At 37.5% G+C, this 25,000-nt stretch overlaps 1 protein-coding gene across 1 annotated transcript; it reads left to right on the forward strand.

The window, feature by feature from the left end:
- Positions 1 to 5,897: 5,897 nt before the first annotated feature.
- On the forward strand, positions 5,898 to 19,687 carry LOC127642568 (myosin heavy chain, fast skeletal muscle-like). The gene is made up of 41 exons (XM_052125206.1): positions 5,898 to 5,995; positions 6,206 to 6,236; positions 6,681 to 6,899; positions 7,002 to 7,145; positions 7,220 to 7,376; positions 7,475 to 7,502; positions 7,622 to 7,736; positions 9,290 to 9,382; positions 9,494 to 9,557; positions 9,648 to 9,746; positions 9,836 to 9,939; positions 10,021 to 10,159; positions 10,309 to 10,427; positions 10,554 to 10,703; positions 10,822 to 10,992; positions 11,080 to 11,380; positions 11,481 to 11,545; positions 11,628 to 11,715; positions 11,796 to 11,913; positions 12,001 to 12,124; positions 12,225 to 12,361; positions 14,190 to 14,445; positions 14,537 to 14,779; positions 14,908 to 15,084; positions 15,170 to 15,315; positions 15,421 to 15,511; positions 15,604 to 15,993; positions 16,070 to 16,196; positions 16,353 to 16,471; positions 16,547 to 16,743; positions 16,839 to 17,022; positions 17,120 to 17,285; positions 17,407 to 17,531; positions 17,686 to 17,994; positions 18,105 to 18,308; positions 18,409 to 18,534; positions 18,629 to 18,799; positions 18,942 to 19,046; positions 19,124 to 19,219; positions 19,304 to 19,435; positions 19,603 to 19,687. The coding sequence occupies exons 3-41, from the start codon at positions 6,693 to 6,695 to the stop codon at positions 19,621 to 19,623; spliced, it is 5,808 nt and encodes a 1,935-aa protein (XP_051981166.1). The 5' UTR covers positions 5,898 to 5,995; positions 6,206 to 6,236; positions 6,681 to 6,692; the 3' UTR covers positions 19,624 to 19,687.
- The last annotated feature ends 5,313 nt before the right edge of the window (positions 19,688 to 25,000 follow it).

Raw genomic sequence — 25,000 nt, forward strand, 5'->3', positions numbered from 1 at the left:
TGAAGAGCCGGGAGGAGAATCCTTATTTTCATTACTTTCATTTGCTGCACCGCCTTCGGGCTGCGGTATCCACATGGTACCCACGTGGTGAACGGCTCGTAACCCGTCCCGTGGTCTTTGGTCCTATAATGGATAAACTCAGTGTGCTGGTCTCATCTGCGATGGCGTAAATACACAAGTCAAACATGGTTGGATAACAACAAAGAAAATCTCATTTGTGGTCAGTACGTTACAGTAATACCTTGAGTATTATTTAGCAGCATACTCTCTGGCCAAAATCTCACGTGACGTACTCTCCATGAGAGTAACGTCTGCCATTCTTATACACACACACAAACAAACACACCCCAAACACACATATACATTCCTCTCATGTGTTATAGGCTTATTTTGGTTACCATATCTAATCATGTCACTGTTTAGTTTGTAGTTGTAAGTCAGAAGTTTATTGGCTGCATTGTATTGATTATTAATTGATATTACTGCATCAATAAACTTTGTTATATTTCAAAGAGAAGTGTTTTGGTTTGTTTTGCACACACGTGTCACAAAGGCTTGCAGGGGAGGCCAGTGCTCGGATTCAAGCCTTCGTTGTTTCCTTTTGTATATTGATGCTCTCTGGAAATCGATTTTCCTAAGTGAACAATCTAATATTGAGACTGTTATACTGTACTGTCTGGTTATTAGTCCCTGATTCCAGGGTGGTGCCCTGGTGATATTAGTCCTTATTAATATTCAATTGAATTTGATAATTGATGGTTGTCTTTGATGATTGTTGATTTAAAGGATTAAAAACTAAAAATTACTATTAAAAAGCTAACACCGATACTAATCAGTGTTCTATTAATTTTAATAATTGATAATTATCTATGATAATTATTAATTATTGCTAATAACCAAACACGCTCCTAAATGTAGAGCCCTACAGGAATAGACAGTCTGTAAACTGTACAAGCAATAACCTTGATACACAAGAATAGCACACTATACTATTCAATCTCTGCCCACACGATAATCTCTTACTTGGATCATGTGAGGACGCAGGTAGAATGTGTGTTCATTCGTCCTTTAACTCCGACTCCGTTCCTCGAGGCTCGGGAGATGACGGGAGGCCATTTCCTCACTCTGTCGGATTCTCGGCAGGCTGGTGGAGAAATCAGCTGAACTTGACTTGGCTGACTTCACTTCTGCAGGCAAACGGATGAAGATGTGGATTGCTCGGCAGTCTCCTTTGGATACGTTAGAGTGTTCTGTGGAACACAGAGTAATCTCAACTCATCCAGCAAGATGTATGGCCACAGTTTCAAGTCGTACGTTACTTCCTTGTGCAACAAGGCTACACCTGAGAGCAGCGATGAGCGGTAAGCAAAGTTGCTGGAAGCGATGCCCAGAAGGATCTCAGAGGTATTTCTACTCCAGATGACGTCATGGCTGACGGGCCTTCTCATGCACCTCATGCATGTATACTGTATGTAGAATTTAAACATAGTTGTTAAAAATGTCTTTCATTTTTTCAAGGCAGCTTTACAGAAAATCATGCATTAACAGAAAATGAAACTGTAATATCTATAATGTCTTAGAGTCATCACTGTGTAGTTTGATAAAATATTATTGTGAATTGTGTTTAAAAATAAGTAATTAAATAATATGGTAAGGAACACAAAACTCCATAAGATGTTGGTTAATGGAAAAAAATAGCCTTGGGAGAAACCAGGCTCACTTCAGGGGCCAATTCCCCTCTGGCTAACATCATGAATATAATGCCAATATTTCTTATGTATAGTACAAGTCATGGTTTCAAATTCTTAAACAAAGTAAGTGTTAAGGGTCAGTGTTTAAACAAAGATTTTGTTTGAACTGAAAGATAAATTGGCTGCTATTAGTCGTCATCACCCAGAGACACATAGCAGTGGAGTCCAGCACGAAGCAGGATTGGAGCTGGATCCAGCGGGTTCTCCTGACCTCAGGATAGGAGTACCGAGGTTGAGACAGGGAAACAAATCAAATTAAATTAACATAGATGCCATTCAATTTATTGCAGAGTTATAGATCATGATCAATGTTTCTGTTTTCTGGTTCCGACAGACATAACTAAAGCTGCCTAATTGTAAATGAGTTGAAGGTTAAATTAGGTGTATGCCTGGCTAAATAGATGAGTCTTTAGTCTAGACTTAAACTGAGTGAGTGTGTCTGCCTCTCGAATAGTGTTAGGGAGACTATTCTATAGTTTAGGAGCCAAATATGAAAAGGATCTACATCCTTTTGTGTATTTTGACATTCTAGGAACTATTAACAGGCCAGAATTTTGTGATCGTAATGAATATAGCTTGGTAGAAGGTCACTTAAGTACTGCGGAGCTAAACCATTCAAAGCTTTGAACGTTGTTAACAGAATTTGAAAATTAATATGATCATATTAATGGCTGCTACATTTTGAACCAATTGAAGTTTATTTATTGATCTTGCTGGATCATCCTCCCAGTAATGCATTACAGTAATCTAGTCTTGAGGTCATGAACGCATAAATTAGTTTTTCGGCATCAGCAACAGAGTCATAATTTAACAATATTTCTTAGGTGGAAAAACGCTGTTCTACAAACATTGGTAAGTTGATTTTCAAAGGAAAGTTTGGCATCAAATATAACGCCTAATTTCTTCGCTGTTGAAGACGATGTAATAGTACATTTATCGAGACCATTATTTTTGGTCCAATAATTAGTACCTCTGTTTTGTCGGAATAGAGTAGAAGGAAATTTCTGGCCATCCAATTTTTTATTTAATTGATACACTGCTAATTTTGAGAATTGTGAAATTTCACTAGGTTTTGAAGAAATATAAAGTTGGTATCGTCGGCATAACAGTGGAAAATTATTACACGATTCCTGATAATATCTCCCAGGGGAAGCATATACAAAGAGAAAAGCAGAGGCCTTAAAACTGATCCCAGTTGCACTCCATACTTCACTTTGCTTGGCTTGACAATTCTTCATTTACATAGACAAAGTGGTAGCGGTCTGCTATATAGGACCTAAACCATGCTAATGCAACTCCACAAATGCCAACATAATTTTCTAGCCTATTCAAGAGAATGTTGTGATCTGTCGTGCCGAATGTGGCATTAAGATCTAAAAGCACTGGAATTGAAATGCAGCTGTGAAAAGATGATAAGAGGAAGTCATTTGTAACTCTGAAAGTACAATCTCTGTACTGTGATGGGCCTAAATCCTGACTGAAATTGTTCATAAATACTATTTCTCTGTAGAAATTAACATATTTGGGAGGATACTACCTTTTCTAGTATTTTCGATATAAACGGGAGATTTGAAATCAATCTATAATTAGCTAATTCTCCAGGATCAAGTTGTGGCTTCTTAATAAGCGGTTTGATAACGTTTCTAAGGACATGTCCTAAGGATAGCAAGGAGTTATCTTATATTATATGAAGAATAATATTAAGAAGAGGTACTGAGATTACAGAGAATACATTTTTTAAGAACTTGGTTAAGAGCAGATGTCATGGCCCCCACAAAGCCCCCCACTGAACATCATGTCAGTCTGAGATTACATAAAGAGACAGAAGCAATTGAGACAGCCTAAATAGATAGAAGAACTGTGGTGAACTCTTCAAGAAGCTAGGAACATCCTATCTGCCAACAACCAAGAAAAACTGTGTACAGGAGTACCTAGGAGAATTGGTGCTGCTTTGAATGCAAATATGGTCAAATAAAATATTGATTTAGCTTTTTTTGCATAATATTAATTGATAAATGAAAACTATTTATGGCACTATTTTTGAAGATATCCTTACTATGCAAACATTTCACCATTGCCTGAATCTTTTGCACAGTACTGTACATGTTGTGGCTTTTGGTGTTTCGATTAATTTTGTTAGCTCCTCATGACCTATGATAGAGAAGGATTGAAGTTGCACGTGAGGAAAGTTATGAGACACTGTTTTCTGAGGTACTGTGACAGATGATTGTATAATTCCAATTTTTTTATTTAGGATTATTTCAATTTTATCAGAACATTATAAAGATATTTAGTGAAGGGTACGTTCAAGCTGTAATGCCATGCTCTCTTTAGATAGCCAACATGAAGAGCTTTGTCCTTTGTACTGAGTAGGGCATAGGGATGATCACCTTAGAATGGAATTCACTCACATTCCGTTAATAAATTTAGTTTGTTTTCGGTTTTCTTCCTTGAACCGTGGCTAGTATCAGTTGTGTGTGTAATTCTACAAGCTTCCCTCCCCCTCCCCCTCTCTTCGGAAAACACTGAAAGACTTAACAAATGTATATCTGCAGAGGGCTGATTTGGATTAAAATTTTTAAAAGATTAAAGGGAAACCTGATTAATATGTAATTATGTAATCCATACAAAAGTAATCTGATTGTGAGATTATTGGTTAATAACACATTTTCTCTGTGATTGTTTTCAAATATTTAATGCTTGCATAAGTACCTTTTCTAACAAATCAGCTAAAAAAAAAAAAGCTGATTTTCTTTCTTTCTTTCTCTCTTATTTTCTGGATCCATCTATCCATCCATCCATCCATCCATCCATTAATTTAATTGTCTGGCTTACTTATCTAAGCTTTCTGAATGAATAAAAGATAACACTAACTTTAGAAGGAGGATTTGCTACCATGTATCTTATGCAGCGGGTACAGTTGTAATACGTCTGTCACCTGCTGACCACCTTGCATATTTACCTGATTTTCTCAGTGACCACGCATCCTAGCATGTTGTTATTAAGAAGAAAGATCAATAATTAAAACAAGCAAAGTGTCTTTCATGGTCAGGCAGAAATTATTATTTATTCACAATGAAAGAGCAGTAAGAAAATGAAAAAATGTGACCAGAACACCCACCACACACCAACTACCAGTGGAGAGGAGAGTAGAACAGTGATGCAGCCAGTTCATATTTATAGGGGATTATTTGGACGCCAATGGGCAAATTTGGCCAGGACACCGGGGTTACACTCCTCCTCTTTTCGAGAAATGTCATGGGATTTTTAATGACCATAGGGAGTCAGGACCTTGATATAACGTCTCATATGAAAGATGATGCTTGTACACTGTGAACAAATGACCTTTTTGGCACCAGTTATAGCAGGACCAACTTTTCACCTTGCTCTAGTATGTGCTGGGAGAGGGGGAAAGACAGGGTGAAAGAACACAAACAAAAAAGAAGGGTAACACACACCGTTATATCACTGACCTCATTTCCTTCATTACACATTTCTCGAATTTCTTAACAATTATAATAAGGGTAAGTTTGGTTAGTCATTTACTTTTTTGTAAACAAATGACTAAGCAAAATTATTAATAAAGAAAAAACATCACCCGCATATTTGATCAAATAGACAGTTTCATCTATAATTATGAATAAAACGATTTTAACGTTTGTACACGACAGTGTTGACAAGCTATACGGATAATTTCTTCATGAACTCAAAGTGAGTTGGCATGTGTGATCATGAGTCAACTTTCATCTGGCGAAATGCCCTGTTATAACACATCAGCTTGCCATGGCGTAAATAGAAATGATATAAAACAAATACACATTTAACTCCATATGTGCCTGTTTTGATGCAAGACATATCTGTTTTGAAAAAATAGGAGTATTCGCAATGTTTTACATCGTTTTGTTATTCAGGTTCCAGCTGAAAATGAAAATGTGCATACAATCCATAGTATTTCCTTATCAATATGTTATAAGACCCATACAAATTTAAATGATCCACTGATTATGATTCTACCTAATTTCTCTATTACATTTGATACAATTTCTTTATTGCTTATTTCTGGAACTGGTTTCTAATAAGGCTCTACATCCATTCTTAACTTTAAATGGACAGCTTCTACACACAGTAATTAAAACTTGAATGCCTGTCCATATTTAGTATCTGCTTAGTGTGCAAGTAAATCTTAATATAAGAGAGGATGGTATGATCAGCCCATTAGAAGACTGAAGGAGCTCCAGCTGGTGGTAAGTTGATTTGCATGGATGTTGGCATACACTTGGCAATATTGATGTTAACCACTTCAAACCTGCAGCAGAAGCAAAACAGGATAAACTAATAATACATATAGGATCCTGTTTAGTTTGTAATGAAGCAGTATCAATAAAAAAAATGCTCTGTGTTTACAAAATTCATAATTTGGGCAATCATGGATGTTTAACTGTTTAATTTTGCAGGAAATTGAATCTGGTCTCAAAAAGAGGGAAGGTAGGTGGATGTCCCTACTTTAATGTAATGAGTGTTGGATTAGTTGGTGTATTGACATCTGTGTTTATGTTTATATAGCTTATTCTATGTCAAGTGAGTCTTTGTTTTTAAGATTTTGTGTTGTTTGTTCAGGAAATTTTGTCACACACCTTGTTAAATATTTTGTTGCTTTGTAGACAATTTCATACTATTGTGGGGGCATTCGATACAGTACAGAGAAAGAACATCTTGATGTTAGTTTATCATTGCTATCAGACTTGTTGTGAAACTTATTTGTAATTTTTGTAATTTATTGTTATTTTAGTATATTATTTTAGCTGGAATTTAATTGTAAGTACAACATTGCAAATAACTTTGTTAATAGTGTGCTTGGTGTAATGGTGTAATGTTGCATTTCTTAGGTTATTATTTCAGAACAATAAAATTTCCCTTAACGTTTTCCAGTAAGCCGGCACCATGAGTACGGATGCAGAGATGGCCGCTTATGGCAAGGCTGCCATATATCTACGCAAGCCTGAGAAGGAGAGAATTGAGGCTCAGAGCAAGCCCTTTGATGCCAAGACTGCTTGCTATGTGGTTGACGCCAAAGAGTTGTATGTCAAAGGAACAATCAAGAGCAAAGATGGTGGCAAAGTCACTGTTATTGTGCTTGACACGAATGAGGTGAATTGCATGTAAATAAGATTATTAACATTACATTACGTTAACATTACTCATTGCACTTTTTCTCTGGTAAATCTAATATATGCTGGATGAAATTTATAGGAGAGAGTTGCTAAGGAGGATGATGTCTTCCCAATGAATCCTCCCAAGTATGACAAGATTGAGGACATGGCCATGATGACCCATCTCAATGAAGCTTCTGTGCTTTATAACCTCAAAGAGCGTTATGCAGCATGGATGATCTATGTAAGTTAAAAAGCCAACAAAAAACCCTTTTAAGATAATTTTGACTGTGATGCTGTAATCTGACCTCATTTCAGACCTACTCTGGACTGTTCTGCGCTACTGTGAACCCCTACAAAATGCTCCCAGTGTATGATGCAGAAGTGGTGGCTGCCTACAGAGGCAAAAAGCGTATGGAGGCCCCACCCCACATCTTCTCTGTCTCTGACAATGCCTATCAGTTCATGCAAACTGGTAAAATCTTAATTTTCACAAATGATTTTGATTTGTGGAATTCTGGATTTTAGTTTTTATAAAACAATTATTAAAAATGATTATCTTTAAATTTACAGACAGAGAGAACCAGTCTGTCCTGATTACGTATGTATCTACTGTTATGAGATAAAATATATCTCATATGTAAATAACAATTATATTTTCTTCTCATGGAAATTGCACATGTCAGATCATCTTCTGTCTTATCATCTCTCATAAACCAGTGGAGAATCTGGTGCTGGAAAGACTGTGAACACCAAACGTGTCATTCAGTACTTTGCCACAGTTGCAGTGGCGGGTGGTGAAAAGAAGAAAGAGCAAGTTCCTGGCAAAATGAAGGTATAAAACTGTTCATATCTATGTATGTAAAAAACAAATTCAATAATTATAAAGAATTGCCTTTCAACCCCTGGCAAATATTATGGAATCACCAGACTTAGAGGATGTCAAATCGTTTCTAACTGTTTTCTTGTTAAAGTGTAGAAACATGATGTAGCTCCTATATTAAGCTCCCAAGGGAAAATTCCTCAATGACGTCATATGCACCTTTTGACTCACAGCAGTATGAACTTGTATGGATGTAACACATCTTAAGAAAGTGTTTCAATGCTGTTCGAAAGCTCCTCAGATTACATAGTTTATATAGATAAATATTTTCCAACTGAATAGTCTAAACATTAAATGAAACAAATGACAATAAAATGCAAAGTAATCTCTTCAGTAATCAAAATATATTTTGAATGTAACTTTATTCTGATTACCAATTATATAAACTGTAATTGTAGTGGAATACAGTTTCTAATATTTTGAATTTTAAATACTTTATCCCGTTACAAGTATTCCGTTACTCCCCAACCATGTGCAATATCTTCCTGAAAATGACTTCACCATCACCAAACCTATTTTCTATTGATGGAATGAGAATAGTGTCCAAAATTTCAATGTACACATGTGCATTGACTGTTGAGGTAATGATTGCCATCTCCCCTGGTCCTTTACCTGACATGCAACTCCATATCATAAGTGACATTTATAGTGTGTAAATTTGATTGTTTTCTTCAGACAGTCATCTTTATATGTGTCGTTAGAACGGCACCAGACAAAAGTTCCAGCATCATCGCCTTGGCCAATGCAGTTTGTGATTCGTCACTGAATATCACTTTCAACCAATCATCCACACTTCATGATTGCTTCTCTTTAGCCCACTGTAGCCTTGTTTTCTTCTATTTAGGTGTTAGTTCTGCTTTTCTATGTGTAAATCCCACTTCATTCAGCCAATTTCTTACAGTTCTGTCACAAATATTGACTCCTGTTTCCCACATTTGTTTTGTGCATTTTCTATTTTATGAGTTTTCTTTACTGACTCTTACTTGGTCTACCCTTATGTTTTCCTGTTATAACCTCCCCATTTTATATATTTTGTACTTGCACCATATTTTAGACACAGCTGACTAGGAACAACCAATTACTTTTGCCACACTCCGTGTTGGATTTCCTTCTTGAAGGAGTTTTATCATTCTTTCCATTGTTTTAATTGACAACTCTCTTGTTGGAAAAGAAAAAAATATGCCATAAATTAAAATAATGTAATTTAATTAGTTTGAGGGATGTTTCACGAAGCCAGAATGTTCAGCTATTAAACAAAAATTGTTTTGTGTCACATCTGTGATTTTTTTATTTTCTACAAATGAAAAATCTGGGTGAACATCCTCTAATTGTGATGATTCCATAATTTCTGCCAGGGGTTGAACATAATATATTACTATTATATTGAAGCTGAATTAGTTAAAAAACCTGCACCTTTTGCAAAATATTTGTAACTATACCCTTTGTAATAGAAAAAAAAATTTAGACGAAGTGTACAATACATTAAAACACTTCACACAATACAGGGATCTCTTGAAGACCAGATCATTGCTGCCAACCCTCTGCTTGAGGCTTATGGTAATGCCAAGACTGTGAGAAATGACAACTCATCTCGTTTTGTAAGTTCTTTAATATATATTTATAGAGAGCACTTGTATTTCAAGTGTATATTCAATTGTGCTGTATTTTTCTATTGCATAGTAGCAACAATGTTATTTTGTTTTAAACAGGGTAAATTCATCAGAATTCACTTTGGCACAACTGGAAAACTGGCTAGTGCTGATATTGAGACATGTAGGTGGACATGCTTTTAATTCACCAATCGGCATATTTTTCTTTGTCTATCACTCTTCAGAACATGACTTTCTTACTTTCTCTCAACAGATCTGCTGGAGAAGTCTAGAGTGACATTCCAGCTTCCAGATGAGAGAGGCTACCACATCTTCTACCAGATGATGACCAACCATATGCCTGAGCTGATTGGTAGGCAGACATATTTCATTCAAAGCTGTGTTTAAATGGAAAATAATATTGTTAAATACTTTGTTATAAATGCTCTGTGTATTTTACAGAAATGACACTCATTACCACCAACCCCTATGACTTCCCCATGTGCAGTATGGGTCAGATCACAGTGGCAAGCATTGATGATAAAGAGGAACTGGTTGCAACTGATGTGAGTCATTGCTTATACGACTATTGACATACAGTATTCCATGTAAATATGTCAGATCTAATAGCTTTTTTTTATTTCCAGACTGCTATTGACATTCTGGGCTTTACTAATGAGGAGAAGATGGGCATCTACAAGTTTACTGGAGCTGTTCTGCATCATGGTAACATGAAGTTCAAGCAGAAGCAGCGTGAGGAGCAAGCTGAGCCTGATGGCACAGAGGGTGAGAATAAATTGTTTTAATTTGTAATTCCATTTAAAAATACTTTGTTTGAGAAATCCCTTTCTATTTGCAAAAAGGAAAAAGTATTTCCTCTAGTGTTCAGAGCAATAAATGGGATGACTTTTCAAATTTTGAACCAAAAATTGCAGAGGCTGACAAAGTCGCCTACCTCCTGGGCTTAAACTCTGCTGATATGCTGAAGGCTTTGTGCAACCCCAGAGTGAAGGTCGGAAATGAGTATGTGACCAAAGGTCAAACCGTGCAACAGGTATGTAGTAACATATATTATGTACAGCTATGTATATGTTAGACCTAAAAAGTATGAGTGAATATGACTATTATTGCTAAAGCAGATGGACGTTGGAATAAGAATAACATAGTAATATATCCACAGGTGTACAACTCTGTAAGTGCTTTAGCCAAATCTATCTATGAGAGGATGTTCTTGTGGATGGTCATTCGTATCAATCAGATGTTGGACACAAAGCAGGCCAGACAGTTCTACATTGGTGTGCTGGATATTGCTGGCTTTGAGATCTTTGATGTAAGAATTATTCTTTTGTCCAATTTTAATGAAAGTTGACTCAAATTTGGTGTTCGGTAAATGTTTCTCTCTCTCTCTCTCTCTCTCTCTCTCTCTCTCTCTCTCTCTCTCTCTCCAGTATAACAGCATGGAACAGCTGTGCATCAACTTCACTAATGAGAAACTGCAACAGTTCTTCAACCACCACATGTTTGTGCTGGAACAAGAGGAGTACAAGAAGGAGGGCATTGTTTGGGAATTCATTGACTTCGGCATGGACTTGGCTTCTTGCATTGAGCTCATCGAGAAGGTTTCACTAGCTTACTTCAAAATCTTTATCATTTACAGTTCTCAAAATGTGAAATATTAGTAATACTCTTCTTTCATTTACAAATAGCCCATGGGTATCTTCTCCATCCTTGAAGAGGAGTGCATGTTCCCCAAGGCTTCAGACGCTTCCTTCAAGAACAAGCTGTATGATCAGCACCTTGGCAAAAACCAAGCCTTCCAGAAACCAAAGCCTGCCAAAGGCAAAGCTGAGGCCCACTTCTCTCTGGTTCACTATGCTGGAATTGTGGACTACAATGTCACTGGCTGGTTGGACAAGAACAAGGATCCATTGAATGAGTCTGCTTTGCAGCTGTACCAGAAATCTTCGGTCAAACTTCTGGCTACTCTCTACCCACCTGTTGTTGAGGGTAAGTGTGCATGTATTACAAGTGAATATTTAAAATACAGAATGATTGAATGAGCTAATCTGAATTGGCAAATTGGCTTATAATTTTAATGTTTGTAAAGACACTACCAAGAAGGGAGGCAAGAAGAAGGGTGGCTCCATGCAGACTGTGTCCTCCCAGTTCAGGGTTTGTATAGAGGATGTTGAAGTTGATATAAACAACAATATTGCTGTATTTGAAAAAAGTTAGAACTTTTTATCCTCAACAGGAAAACTTAGGCAAGCTAATGACCAACTTGAGGAGCACTCATCCTCACTTTGTGCGTTGTCTAATTCCCAATGAGTCCAAGACTCCAGGTAAAGTAATGAAGGACTTTCAGATTATTTAATGTGAATTGTTTATATACAAAGCTCTTGATGTAATCTGTTCTTTATAGGTCTCATGGAGAACTTCCTGGTAATCCACCAGCTGAGATGTAACGGTGTATTGGAGGGTATCAGAATCTGTAGAAAAGGCTTCCCCAGCAGAATCCTCTATGGTGACTTCAAACAGAGGTAAATAGGATTGCATGAAAATACTACTTCCTGTTGGAGGGTTATCTCAGTATTAAGATATGAAGCATTTAAAAATATCTTCCATAGATACAAGGTGCTGAATGCCAGTGTTATCCCCGAGGGACAGTTTATGGACAACAAGAAGGCCTCTGAGAAACTCCTGGGATCCATCGATGTTAATCATGACGAGTATAGATTTGGGCACACAAAGGTTCATATTCTGCATTATAACAATTCAAAGATTCAATAACCATGCTGTTTGTTTCAGCTATAATTTTAACAAACTCTGCATTGTTGATGCATGAATTCAGGTGTTCTTCAAAGCTGGTCTTCTGGGTGTTCTTGAGGAGATGCGTGATGAGAAATTGGCTGTTCTGGTCACAATGACTCAGGCTCTCTGCCGTGGTTATCTGATGAGAAGGGAGTTTGTGAAGATGATGGAGAGGAGGTGAGTATTATAAGGGATCATTTACGGTCAGCCTGTCATTATCACAAAATAAACCCAGACAGCGGAATCAGGACCACAGTGCAAAGCAGAGTGGTCTTGTTTTAACCCGAAGGGGTTTATTTTGTGATACTCAAGACTGACTGTACATTATCCCACTTATTACACAGCTATTTACAACCAAATAAATAAATAAATAGACATAAAATATAGATTGGCATTGAAATTATGCTATTATTTTAGAAGAATTAAAATGCTGAACAGCTAAATTAATCCTCTGGTTTTGAATTCTGTTGGAGTTTATTTTGAAAAAATAACTGACTGCTCATTATCCAAAAAGTATTACAAAATAAATAATGAATATATAAATGTACATTAAACATTTATTTAAATTGAAATTATTTATAAGCTTACTTGTAGAGATTAGCCAATATTGTTAAAGCGATAGCAGTAGAAATGCCCTATTGACTTACAGTACAGCAGGCTTGTCAACTGGCAACCCATGGGCCAAATACAGTCTGCCAATCATCTTTGTCTGGCCCTACAACTGATTTTTGATCAAATTATCTTGCCATCTGAAATACCAGAGAGCTCTCTGTGCAAATCTTAACATTCATAGGCATGAGCCTCAGCAATCAGCGGTGAATTTAACCTTATTCACGCTAGCGCTATCTTTGATTTTTAATGGGATTGACAACAAGACTATGAGGGATAGACTTAGGCTTGTTCACACTGCAAAAAAAAATAAATCAGAATTTTTTGGACGCTGTCAAATCTGTTTGGGATTTACAAGCCTCATCCAAACCACATTCTTAAGTAGGAATGTTTTTTTTCTTAATGCATCTCAGTCATTTGCTGTGTGCAACGGTTGTTATATGTCAGGTTTTACGTCGAGAAAACATACTTTGCTCCGAACGGCATAATTAATGCCTTCCCAGGGCGCTTCAAATTTAATATAATAATGATGTCCATGCTGGATCGTAGGCCACGTAGGATCATTACAAACAGAATTTTAAATAAAAATTACTAAAAATGTGAGTTCAGCCTGTTTTATAAAATATTTCAGCCCTACAAAACTCTCACAGTGGAAGGTAAACAGGGCATTGGGGCATACAGACATTGGCTTAACTTACCCAAAGAGATGTGCTAAGGTGCAGTAACCCATACTGGTTACGAGAAACCACAACGCGATAAAGTATTGAATGTAATGTGAATACGGGACGCATTAGCATTTTGAGCTATCATAACAGGACTCGGGTCCTCGTCTCACCGTCCGACCTTTTTATGATTTTATATGCCAATGATTACTTACACAAAAATCTTGCTCCTGCACTGGCCATTATGTGCAAATTCACAATATTTGCAGGACTATATTATTCCTCACTGAATAGAATGATACTTTATATAGAAAATTGAAGAAAATACATTTTATCTCTTTTTTTTCTTTTTCAAAATAGAAAATTTAATTTACATGCATTCTTAAGTAAATTAGAAATTTTTACATGACCATTTTTTTCTTATTTAGGCTGATATTGTGAGATGGCTTTAACAGGTCTAAATGTGTCTACTCAGTTTTTTTAAGTAACATGTTAATTGTTAAATACATATGTTAAAAATTGGCCCCCACCAAGTTTTCATCTGGATAATCTGGCCGCCTCAAGAAAGTAGTTGAATAACCCTTTAGTATAGTGACTAGCGTCATCAAGCTATAAAGTCACAGCATGTGAATGGGACCGCTAAATCATGCCATTGACAAATCAGAATTAAATATTTCAGAGAGCAGTGTAATATATTATAATATATATGACATTTAATCACAAATTATTCATAGGGAGTCCATTTACACCATTCAATACAACATCCGATCATTCATGAACGTCAAACACTGGCCATGGATGAAGGTTTACTACAAGATTAAGCCTCTGCTGAAGAGTGCTGAAACTGAGAAGGAGCTGGCAAACATGAAAGAGGACTATACAAAATGCAAAGAAGGTCTTGCCAAGGCTGAAGCCAAAAAGAAGGAGCTTGAGGAGAAGATGGTTTCACTGCTGCAAGAGAAGAATGATCTGCTGCTTCAAATAGCCTCTGTAAGTATGCACTAATTAATTTGATGAAATTTGGTTCCATTTAAAAATGATACATAATTTTACCATATGTCAAATCCTTTTTTCCTGTCAGGAAGGTGAGAATCTCTCAGACGCTGAGGAGAGGTGTGAGGGTCTGATCAAGAACAAAATCCAGCTTGAAGCTAAACTCAAAGAGACAACTGAAAGACTGGAAGATGAAGAGGAAATCAATGCTGAACTCACAGCCAAGAAGAGGAAACTGGAGGATGAGTGCTCTGAGCTGAAGAAAGATATTGATGACCTGGAGCTCACCTTGGCTAAAGTGGAAAAGGAGAAACATGCCACTGAAAATAAGGTTTGAGTTTGAGTTGGTTTAATACAGTATATTAATTAATTTATATCGTTCATCTAATATTTTTTTAAAGATTATAAAGAATATTAATTAGGACAAAAGTTAGTAATTTAGTATCCAACATCACTCAGGTCAAGAACCTGACTGAGGAAATGGCAGGACAGGATGAGAGCATTGTCAAGCTTACAAAGGAGAAGAAAGCCCTCCAAGAGGCACATCAGCAGACTCTGGATGATCTCCAGGCAGAGGAGGACAAAGTCAACACCCTGACCAAAGCCAAGACAAAGCTTGAGCAACAAGTTGATGATGTGAGTTGGCATTTCAACATGAATTAAATTTAGTTCATTAAATTTAAATTTTTGCTTTGAACATTTATATATTGTTTTCCCGTAGCTTGAAGGATCCCTTGAACAAGAAAAAAAGCTCCGCATGGACTTTGAGAGAGCCAAGAGAAAGCTTGAAGGAGACCTCAAATTGGCCCTTGAGACCACTATGGACCTGGAGAATGAAAAGCAGCAATCAGATGAGAAAATGAAGAAGTAATTAAAAACATCAAATTATTTGAATTAAAATTTTTATGTTTGTGTTATGTTGTTTTATGTATGTTATTGTTATACAAACAAGTTATTGTTGAACTCCCACAGGAAAGACTTTGAAACAAGCCAGCTCCTCAGCAAGATTGAGGATGAACAATCTCTTGGAGCTCAACTCCAGAAGAAGATCAAGGAGCTTCAGGTTTTTGAAATTTGTGGTACTTTTTTTGGTTACATTGTTATTTGTTTAAAAAAAATAGAGATCAGAAATTAATTAATTACTTGCCCCTGTAGGCTCGCATTGAGGAACTGGAGGAAGAGATTGAGGCTGAGCGTGCTGCTCGTGCAAAGGTGGAGAAGCAGAGAGCTGATCTTTCCAGAGAACTTGAGGAGATCAGTGAGAGGCTTGAGGAGGCTGGAGGAGCAACGTCTGTTCAGATTGAGATGAATAAGAAGCGTGAGGCTGAATTCCAGAAGCTGCGTCGTGATCTTGAAGAGGCCACCCTCCAGCATGAAGCCACTGCTGCTGCCCTCCGCAAGAAGCAGGCCGACAGTGTGGCTGAGCTGGGAGAGCAAGTCGACAACCTCCAGCGCGTCAAGCAGAAGCTTGAGAAGGAGAAGAGTGAATACAAAATGGAGATTGATGATCTCTCTAGCAACATGGAGGCTGTTGCCAAAGCAAAGGTTAAGAATTGTGTTTCTAAAGAAATGAATCAAATGTGTAGGATTCTTTGAATATCTAACGATTATGTATTTGCAGTCCAATCTAGAGAAGATGTGCCGCACACTTGAGGACCAACTTAGTGAAATTAAGTCCAAGAACGATGAGAACATTCGCCAGTTAAATGACCTCAGTGCTCAAAGAGCAAGACTTCAAACTGAAAATGGTAACAGATGAAAACAATGAACAAATTATTAGTATGTTGAGAATTATTAGCTTATTAGTAGAATCAAACATACTGATTAATAAAAAACCTGCCTCCATAGAGTTTGTTAAAAATTAACTGATATAGATCTGACACAGTGAATCTAAATCTCAAAAGGTGAGTTTGGCCGTCAGTTGGAGGAGAAGGAGGCTCTAGTTTCTCAGCTCACCAGAGGCAAACAAGCTTTCACTCAACAAACTGAGGAGCTTAAGAGACAAATTGAAGAGGAAGTTAAGGTATTACAGCAAAATTATTGTGACCACATATTTGCCTGTGCAGAGTAAAGCTAATAGCATGACTTTGCATCCTAGGCCAAGAATGCTCTGGCTCATGCTGTGCAGTCAGCCCGTCATGACTGTGACCTGCTCCGTGAGCAGTTTGAGGAAGAGCAGGAGGCAAAGGCTGAGCTGCAGCGGGGAATGTCTAAGGCCAACAGTGAGGTTGCTCAGTGGAGAACTAAATATGAAACTGATGCTATCCAGCGCACAGAGGAGCTAGAAGAGTCCAAGTATGAACATCAGAGGAGCTGATACAGTATATTAACACTTGTCAATATGTGAAAATGTTTGCATCATAAGATTAATGTTGACAAATTCATAACAGGAAGAAGCTGGCTCAGCGTCTGCAAGAGGCAGAGGAACAAATTGAGGCAGTGAACTCCAAATGTGCCTCTCTGGAGAAGACCAAACAGAGACTCCAGTGTGAAGTGGAGGACCTCATGATTGATGTGGAGAGAGCCAATGGCTTGGCTGCCAACCTTGACAAGAAGCAGAGGAACTTTGACAAGGTAAAAAATGTGACTGCTTCTGTAATATGATAATTCCTCTTACATCTCAAATTAAGTAATAATATTGTTAGCTGAGCCTGAAATTTCTTTCCCCAAGGTCCTGGCAGAATGGAAGCAGAAGTATGAGGAAGGTCAGGCAGAGCTGGAAGGTGCCCTGAAAGAGGCTCGCTCACTCAGCACTGAGCTGTTCAAGATGAAAAACTCCTATGAGGAGAGTCTGGATCAGCTGGACACTCTCAAGAGAGAAAACAAGAACCTGCAGCGTAAGACCACAATTGTTGAATTAATTATTAACTTAAACATTCTTACAGTGTTAATTCAGTATTGGAAATTCAATGTGTACTGTTTATAATATACTGATACTATTTTATTTCTCTACTGTAGAGGAGATTTCAGATCTGACAGAGCAGTTAGGTGAGACTGGTAAAAGCATTCATGAGCTGGAAAAGGCCAAGAAGGCTGTTGAGACTGAGAAGTCTGAGATTCAGACCGCCTTGGAGGAGGCTGAAGTGAGTATATGAAGATAATTGAACTGAAGATTAATAGGTATTATTTTGTTGTAAGTCTTGCTAAATACACTATTAGCACTATCCTGTCCTGTTATTGAATGTTATTGAATGTTTTCATTATGAAATAAAAAAAAATATTTTTCACCTTTTATAGGGCACCCTGGAGCATGAGGAATCTAAGATCCTTCGTGTCCAACTTGAGCTAAACCAGGTCAAGAGTGAAATTGACAGGAAGCTTGCAGAGAAGGATGAGGAGATGGAACAGATCAAGAGGAACAGTCTGAGAGTTATTGAGTCCATGCAGAGCACGCTGGACTCTGAGGTCAGGAGCAGAAATGATGCCCTGAGAATCAAGAAGAAGATGGAGGGAGATCTTAATGAGATGGAGATTCAGCTGAGCCATTCCAATCGCCAGGCTGCTGAGGCCCAGAAACAGCTGAGGAATGTTCAGGGACAACTGAAGGTATGTGACCTCTCTCTGGCTTTCAGTTGTATAAGTGTGTAAATGAGTATGCTACACAAAAATTAAACGCAAAAACTAATCAGTGAGCCCTCAAAAAATGTGATGTACAGGATGCCCAACTGCACCTTGATGATGCCCTGAGAGGACAGGAAGACATGAAGGAGCAGGTGGCCATGGTAGAGCGCAGAAACACTCTGATGCAGGCTGAGATTGAGGAGCTGAGAGCTGCTCTGGAGCAGACAGAGAGAGGCCGCAAAGTGGCTGAACAAGAGCTGGTGGATGTCAGTGAGCGTGTTGGACTGCTGCACTCTCAGGTAAGAGCATATTATAGTTGTTGTTGTTTTTGTAGATTGAAACTAAGGTAATTGAAAGTGTTGTTAATAAAGAAAATGAATTATCTTATCCATTTTGTAGAACACAAGTCTTATGAACACCAAGAAGAAGCTTGAAGCTGACCTTGTTCAAATCCAGAGTGAAGTTGATGATACTCTACAGGAAGCCAGAAATGCAGAGGAGAAGGCCAAGAAGGCCATCACTGATGTGAGTAATTGAAGAATTAAGAAGCGTCTCAAGAATCTGCACACTGAAATATTTAGACCTAATGCAAATTTGTGGAATTTGTGATTTCCAAAAGGCTGCAATGATGGCAGAAGAGCTCAAAAAGGAGCAGGACACCAGTGCTCACCTTGAGAGGATGAAGAAAAATTTGGAAGTCACAGTGAAGGACCTGCAGCACCGTCTGGATGAGGCTGAGAATCTGGCCATGAAGGGAGGAAAGAAACAACTTCAGAAACTGGAGTCAAGAGTACGCTTGCCTTTATTGTTCATAATCTTATAAATATGGGTGCTGTGAAGTGTGTATCATCCTATAAAACTGATTATTTTGTGTTTGATAGTGTAAACCTAATTTATTGAGTGAAATAAGTTTAGTAATATCTATAATTCAGGTCCGTGAGCTTGAGACTGAAGTTGAGGCAGAACAGAGACGTGGAGCTGATGCTGTTAAAGGTGTTCGCAAATATGAGAGGAGAGTGAAGGAGCTCACCTACCAGGTAAAGAAAATGTTATAAAATTTCAGATAACAGTTTTCTTATTATATTCTAGTCTAATGTATGTTTATTACCTGCAGACTGAGGAGGATAAGAAGAACATCAGCAGACTGCAAGATCTGGTTGACAAGCTTCAGCTGAAGGTCAAGTCTTACAAGAGGCAGGCTGAAGAAGCTGTGAGTATCTAATTTGAAAATGGTAAACGGTACATTTCACATTGTTTGTGTCTTGTATACATATATATATATATGACGTTGTAGGATGAACAAGCCAACACTCACCTGTCCAAATTGAGGAAGTCACAGCATGAGCTGGAGGAGGCTGAGGAGCGCGCTGACATTGCTGAATCTCAGGTCAACAAGCTCAGAGTCAAGAGCCGTGATGCTGGAAAGGTAATTTATATGATATATCAGTTCTAATTCTTACTGAAATATTTCATTTCTGAGGTATTTTAAAACATACTTGCCACAGCTTTAAAGCTTTAGTTTAATATCTCAATTTTAACTTTAAATTTATACTAATTATATATTTGTTCAATTTCAAAACAAATGTTTTTCAGGTTAAAGAGGTTGCAGAGTGAAACACTTCCAAAAACGTCTTCGAAAATGTCAAATGAATACTAAATAAAACTCTTATTTAGCATCTTTTGGACTTGATTGATTTGTTGATGAACATCTAACCCAACATTTTCTAGTACACACAATATGCACTTTTATATGACATGAACAAAGATCTCAATATGTCATTAAACATTATTTTTGCAGGTTTATATTTTTCACTTTAAAAAGTGGTAGCAATTTGATCAATACAATTTCAGTCATTCTCAAAGATAGCTGAAATAGTGCACATTATGAAAGGTTATAGTGGTTGTGAGGGTTGGGAAACAATGCCGAAATGAATCCCATGTTTGCCAGCGATGAAGAAGTTTTTCATTAAGTACAACATCGGCTTGTGAATGACTGCAGATAATGGTATTTTCACATACAGTGCTGGGTAGATTACTTCTGAAATGTAATCCAGTACTAATTACAAATTACACAAATTGTAATCAACAACATAATCTTTAGATAACCCTTTTTATGTCATATCTAAATCCAAACAGATCTAATCTGATTACTCTTTGATTACTTTTTGTTTAATAACTGCATATTTTGCTGAAAATCTAATCATTCATTTAAAATGTATTAAGTACCAAGAAAAACTCCTTTACTGAACATTTGTAAATATAAAATCAAACAAGAACTTGCTGTTTGTCAGTTCAACAAATGTGCTTAAACTGTCATTGTTGAAAGACAAAAGATAATGAAAACATGCTTTTTATTAAATTTTTGTTATATATGAATATAGGGATTGGACTTTAGTTATCCAGATTTGAAGCCAATAATGAGAATTTCTGTAGATATGATTACATTAATTTGATTATTGTTTCAAAATTAAAAAAAAAAATATATATATATACATTTTGCTTTAAATGTTGTTTTCTATTTCAAAGAAATTGAGAAAACTGCTTAATTTCTCATGTCAATTGTTCATAGACCTGAAATGTGATTGGTCAACCAGCGCTTCTCATCTGCCTCAGTCATAATAAGAGTTCAGTGCAATACAGCTCTGCAGCATGGCTGGGTCTAAGGGGGGACATAGGGGGCATTTCCCACCTAGATTTTCATTGTACACCACCCAGGAATCTTCTCACGCCCCTACCCCTGTGAAGAGACAACCAGTTGCCCAACCTAAAGATTAAAAAAAAAATTGCTAAGTAAGAATATTCTAGAGGTGTGATTTGATGAGTTTTTGAGTTTTTATGACAGCCAACAGCAAGCTGAGACTGAATTAAAAACATTCTCCAAGTAACACTTAAATGGCTGTTGTTCTCCTCAATGTGAACTCACACTGAGTCAGCATGTTTGATCATGAGTCAACTCCCACCCCGTGTCGCAAAATGCCCTGTTATAACACATCAGCTTGCCATGGCGTAAATAGAAATGCTATAAAACAAATATGCAGTGGTCAACTTGACATGAATTTTACTCAGTATGTGTCTGTTTTGATGCAAGATATAACTGTTATGAAAAATAGTAGAATCATTCAAAATATTTTCAAAGTTTTACATAGTTTTGTTATTCAGGTTCCAGCTGAAAATGAAAACCTACATACAATCCATAGTATTCTCTTATCAATGTTTTTTTTTAAATAAAATAAAACATGCACCCGGTCTCTAAAACTATATTTATAATAATATATTTACATTTATATACAGTACATATATAAAATGTTTAAGAATTATAATTTTTTTTCATAAAGAAATAGAATATTGGCTATTGTAATTACTGTCCCACACAAACTTACAAAAGGTATATCAGGGTAAGTTTCTTGCTGGCACGGTGTACAGTTCACTAATAAGAACCATGGTATGGTAACCTGATGTTAAATATTTATTTAAATTAATAGGTGTCATCAATGTTCCTTTCATAAGGCTACTTTGAAAAATGTCAATACTTTATAATGACTCTATTTAATAAACGAATACATACATAAAACGTTATCTTGTCTTACCATATATCCTAATTAAGAATGAATGTTTATTTGTATACTATAATGTGATTTTCTGTGTATAGTGAAAATGTTTTCCTACTTAGAAATATAAATTAAAATGATTTGATATCACAAGAAAATGGCAACAATAACAGCAGTAAAAGGAAATGAATAAATAAATAAAAATTAATTTTATATAAAGGTGCAAAATGTAACATTGACATTAAGCATTTAAAATGGGTACTGCAGTCAAAATTCAAAATATTGGAGAGAGTTGTCTCCCCTGGCCCCTCCTCCGCAGACTTGAAGCTCAAACGGGTTGCAAGGTTGAGGACACTCTACAAGAACGAGCAAACTGACAAAGGCAAGCAACAAGCCTTACACTGTAAGTTGATAAGCTAATGTATACGTTTGCAATGTTTTTATTGTTTGTAAATTATAAACCAGTTCATGTGGATTTTTTATAACTCTGCCCATATTAGCTAGATGTATTGCTAGCTTCCATGGCTGCAGTGCACTGTGTTTGCCCGTTAACTTGTTTCAAATCTGGAAATACTACTTGGAGATGGGCATGGGCAGGATCACACAGGCCAAAACACAAACAGAAATTCCAGCCCAGAATGGTCATTTCAAAATAGAATATACTGGCTGTAGCATTGTTTTCAGAGAAGCCAGTATTTCAACTTAGCATGTTTCCTAAATCTCTGATAACATATTACGATTATGATTTTATGCTTTTATGCTTTAGTACTGTAAATATATTACATATTGCACCTTTAAGGGAGACAGTTTTCCAGCAACAGCGAAGAGCATTAAAAATTTGCACTTTTTCACAAATGTGTCAGAAATGAACGTTCTGATTGGTGGATTAGTTTAGTTGGATTGTCTGTCATGTTCGTGCCATCAGTTGTGCTCCCGCAGCATTTAGAGAGATGCACAATTCACTCAACGGTTCTGTGGCAATGCGTTAGTAGATTGAATGTTCCGAGTCAAACATATTCATTGTCCTGGTGGCCATATAAAAATGGCACCATGGATGGCAGCCATGGTGTAGAGCTCTCCAATTCTTTTGTAGTTTTTATTTGTTTGTCCTGTGTTTAGCAATCTTTTTCCAATCAGTTTTACCAGAGACGAACTGCTGAACACTCTGCTGCACATACCAGACAATCTTTTCCCGGTTTTTGACTACTCGGATGCTTTGCTGGACATTTAGTCAGAGGCGCAGCTGTGTTGTTTAATGGTTTGTTCAAACTTGGCAGGTTGGGTTCAATTAAAACGAACTCAGGTGCAATTGCTCTGTTAGTGCAGTTCATTTGAACAAGTGTAAACGTTGCCATCCGAACCTTGGTGTGCACCAAACAAGCGGACTGAGATTTCCTGAATAGTGGGTCTCAGTCCGCTTCCAAACAAACTCTGGTGCGGTTCGACTGATATATGTACGCAACATGGACCAAAGACATCTAAACGGACCAAAAACAGGAATTAATTTGCCTAATACTGACCACAAGCATACCTGTTTCTTCTCATCATAGAAGCTATGTGTTGTGATGTGTGTAAACAGGAGAAGGCAGAAGGGGGTGTGGATCCAAGTGCGGCTTTTATTGACACAAAACAAAAGAAACCAAACACGGGAACAAATCAAAAATCCACAATGGGAAAAGGCAAACCAAAAACTGGAGGATACAGAGGGCGGAGAACAACAGGGTAACCTTGGACGGAACAGACAGGGAACAGGGTAACCACGAGAGAGCGGACAGACTGTCAGGGAACACGAGCAGCGAGAGTGAAACCAGACAAGAGCGTGACATGGAACATCAACGAACGACCAAGGGAAGGGGAGAAAGCGGGGTTTAAATAAACAGACAAGATAATGACAAAATAACAGACAGGTGCGGACAATAACACGGTGATCAGGGCTGGGAGTGTGATCCGGGAATTCTGGGAAGTGCAGTTTCACACACGGACAGTGAGACTCAGGGCGGACAACAGGGAAAACGTGACATGGAAAGGGATCGGTGACGGGTGAAATGGAAAACACGGAGCAGACAACAAGGAAACGTGACATAAACGTGACTAATGAGACAGAGAACACAGGGCAGTCAACGGGGATCGTAACACTATGTTGCCCATTATAGTTCTGTACAGGTGTCGGAAACGCCGTCATCCTTCCATGCAGTATATCTTCGTTTGTGTGTACAACGGAAGAATTCCTGGCCATTTTTTTTTACTCCTTTACACATTTTATTAGCTCTTTGTTTGTACTCAGCTGGTAAAAATACCACCATATATACATATATAAATCCATGAACGCATTTAGCCCAGCAGCCAGCATAATTTTTAATGTTCAGCAAGTTCCATCACAAAATATACATCATAAAAGCTGTCAAATCAGGTTGTGAATTTTTCCTAATGCCTTTTGTTTCATATCTTTAGGTTCGGCATTTAAAATGCCAGTGTGAACGCTAAGCGAACCAGGATTAAATGTATAATTTTCTTTTTTGATCCAGACCAAGAGGACCAAGAGAACCGAACTACAAGTGTGAACACACCCTTAGAGATGCAGGCAAGGGAAACGAGCTGGCACGCTGGTCAAGCTTCGTCAGCGCGACTTTGGAACAGCGCTGCAGAGTATTCATCTAGCGAATCTCTCTTCCTAACAAATTGGACAAACTACATTTCCTCACCCGTACAAACAAGGACATTTCAACCTCTGCTGCCTTGTGCTTCACAGAAACCTGGCTGAGTGAAGACATTCTGGACTGTGCGTTACATCTGCCGGGCTTTCAGCTGTTCAGAGCATATAGTATCACAGAGTTAACTTGGGAAAACAAGAGGCGATGGAACATGATTTTACATCATGAAAGTTGGTGTAAAGATGTAACAATATTAAAGAAGATGTGCTGTTCTTATTTGGCAGCGCTCTTTATTAAATGTAAGCCTTTATACTCAACATGGGAGTTTTCCTCGTTAATTCTGGTGAGTGTTTATTTTCCTCCACAAGTGTGTGTGAATGCAGCGCTGCAACAGCTGGCTGATCAGATCACAGACATGGAACAACAGTACCCAGACTCAGTTATTATTATTCTTGGGGATTTTAACAAAGCAAACCTCACACATGAACTGCCCAGATAAAAACATCACATCACATGCCCCACCAGAGACAGAAATATACTGGATCAATTCTACACAACAATAAAGGATGCATATCGCTCTGTCCCTAGAGCAGCTTTGGGACTCTCTGATCACTGTCTGGTTCATGTTCTTCCAACCTACAGGCAGAAACTAAAATCAGCTAAACCTGTAAGGAGATGGGCCAATAAAGCAGAGCTGGAAATTCAAGCCTGCTTTGACTGCACTGATTGGAGTGTTTTTAGAATGCAGACACCAAAATGGACAAGCTCACAGATACTGTGACATCATATATC

The sequence above is a fragment of the Xyrauchen texanus genome, unplaced genomic scaffold (genome assembly GCF_025860055.1).
Source record: "Xyrauchen texanus isolate HMW12.3.18 unplaced genomic scaffold, RBS_HiC_50CHRs HiC_scaffold_700, whole genome shotgun sequence".
NCBI lineage: Eukaryota > Metazoa > Chordata > Actinopteri > Cypriniformes > Catostomidae > Xyrauchen > Xyrauchen texanus.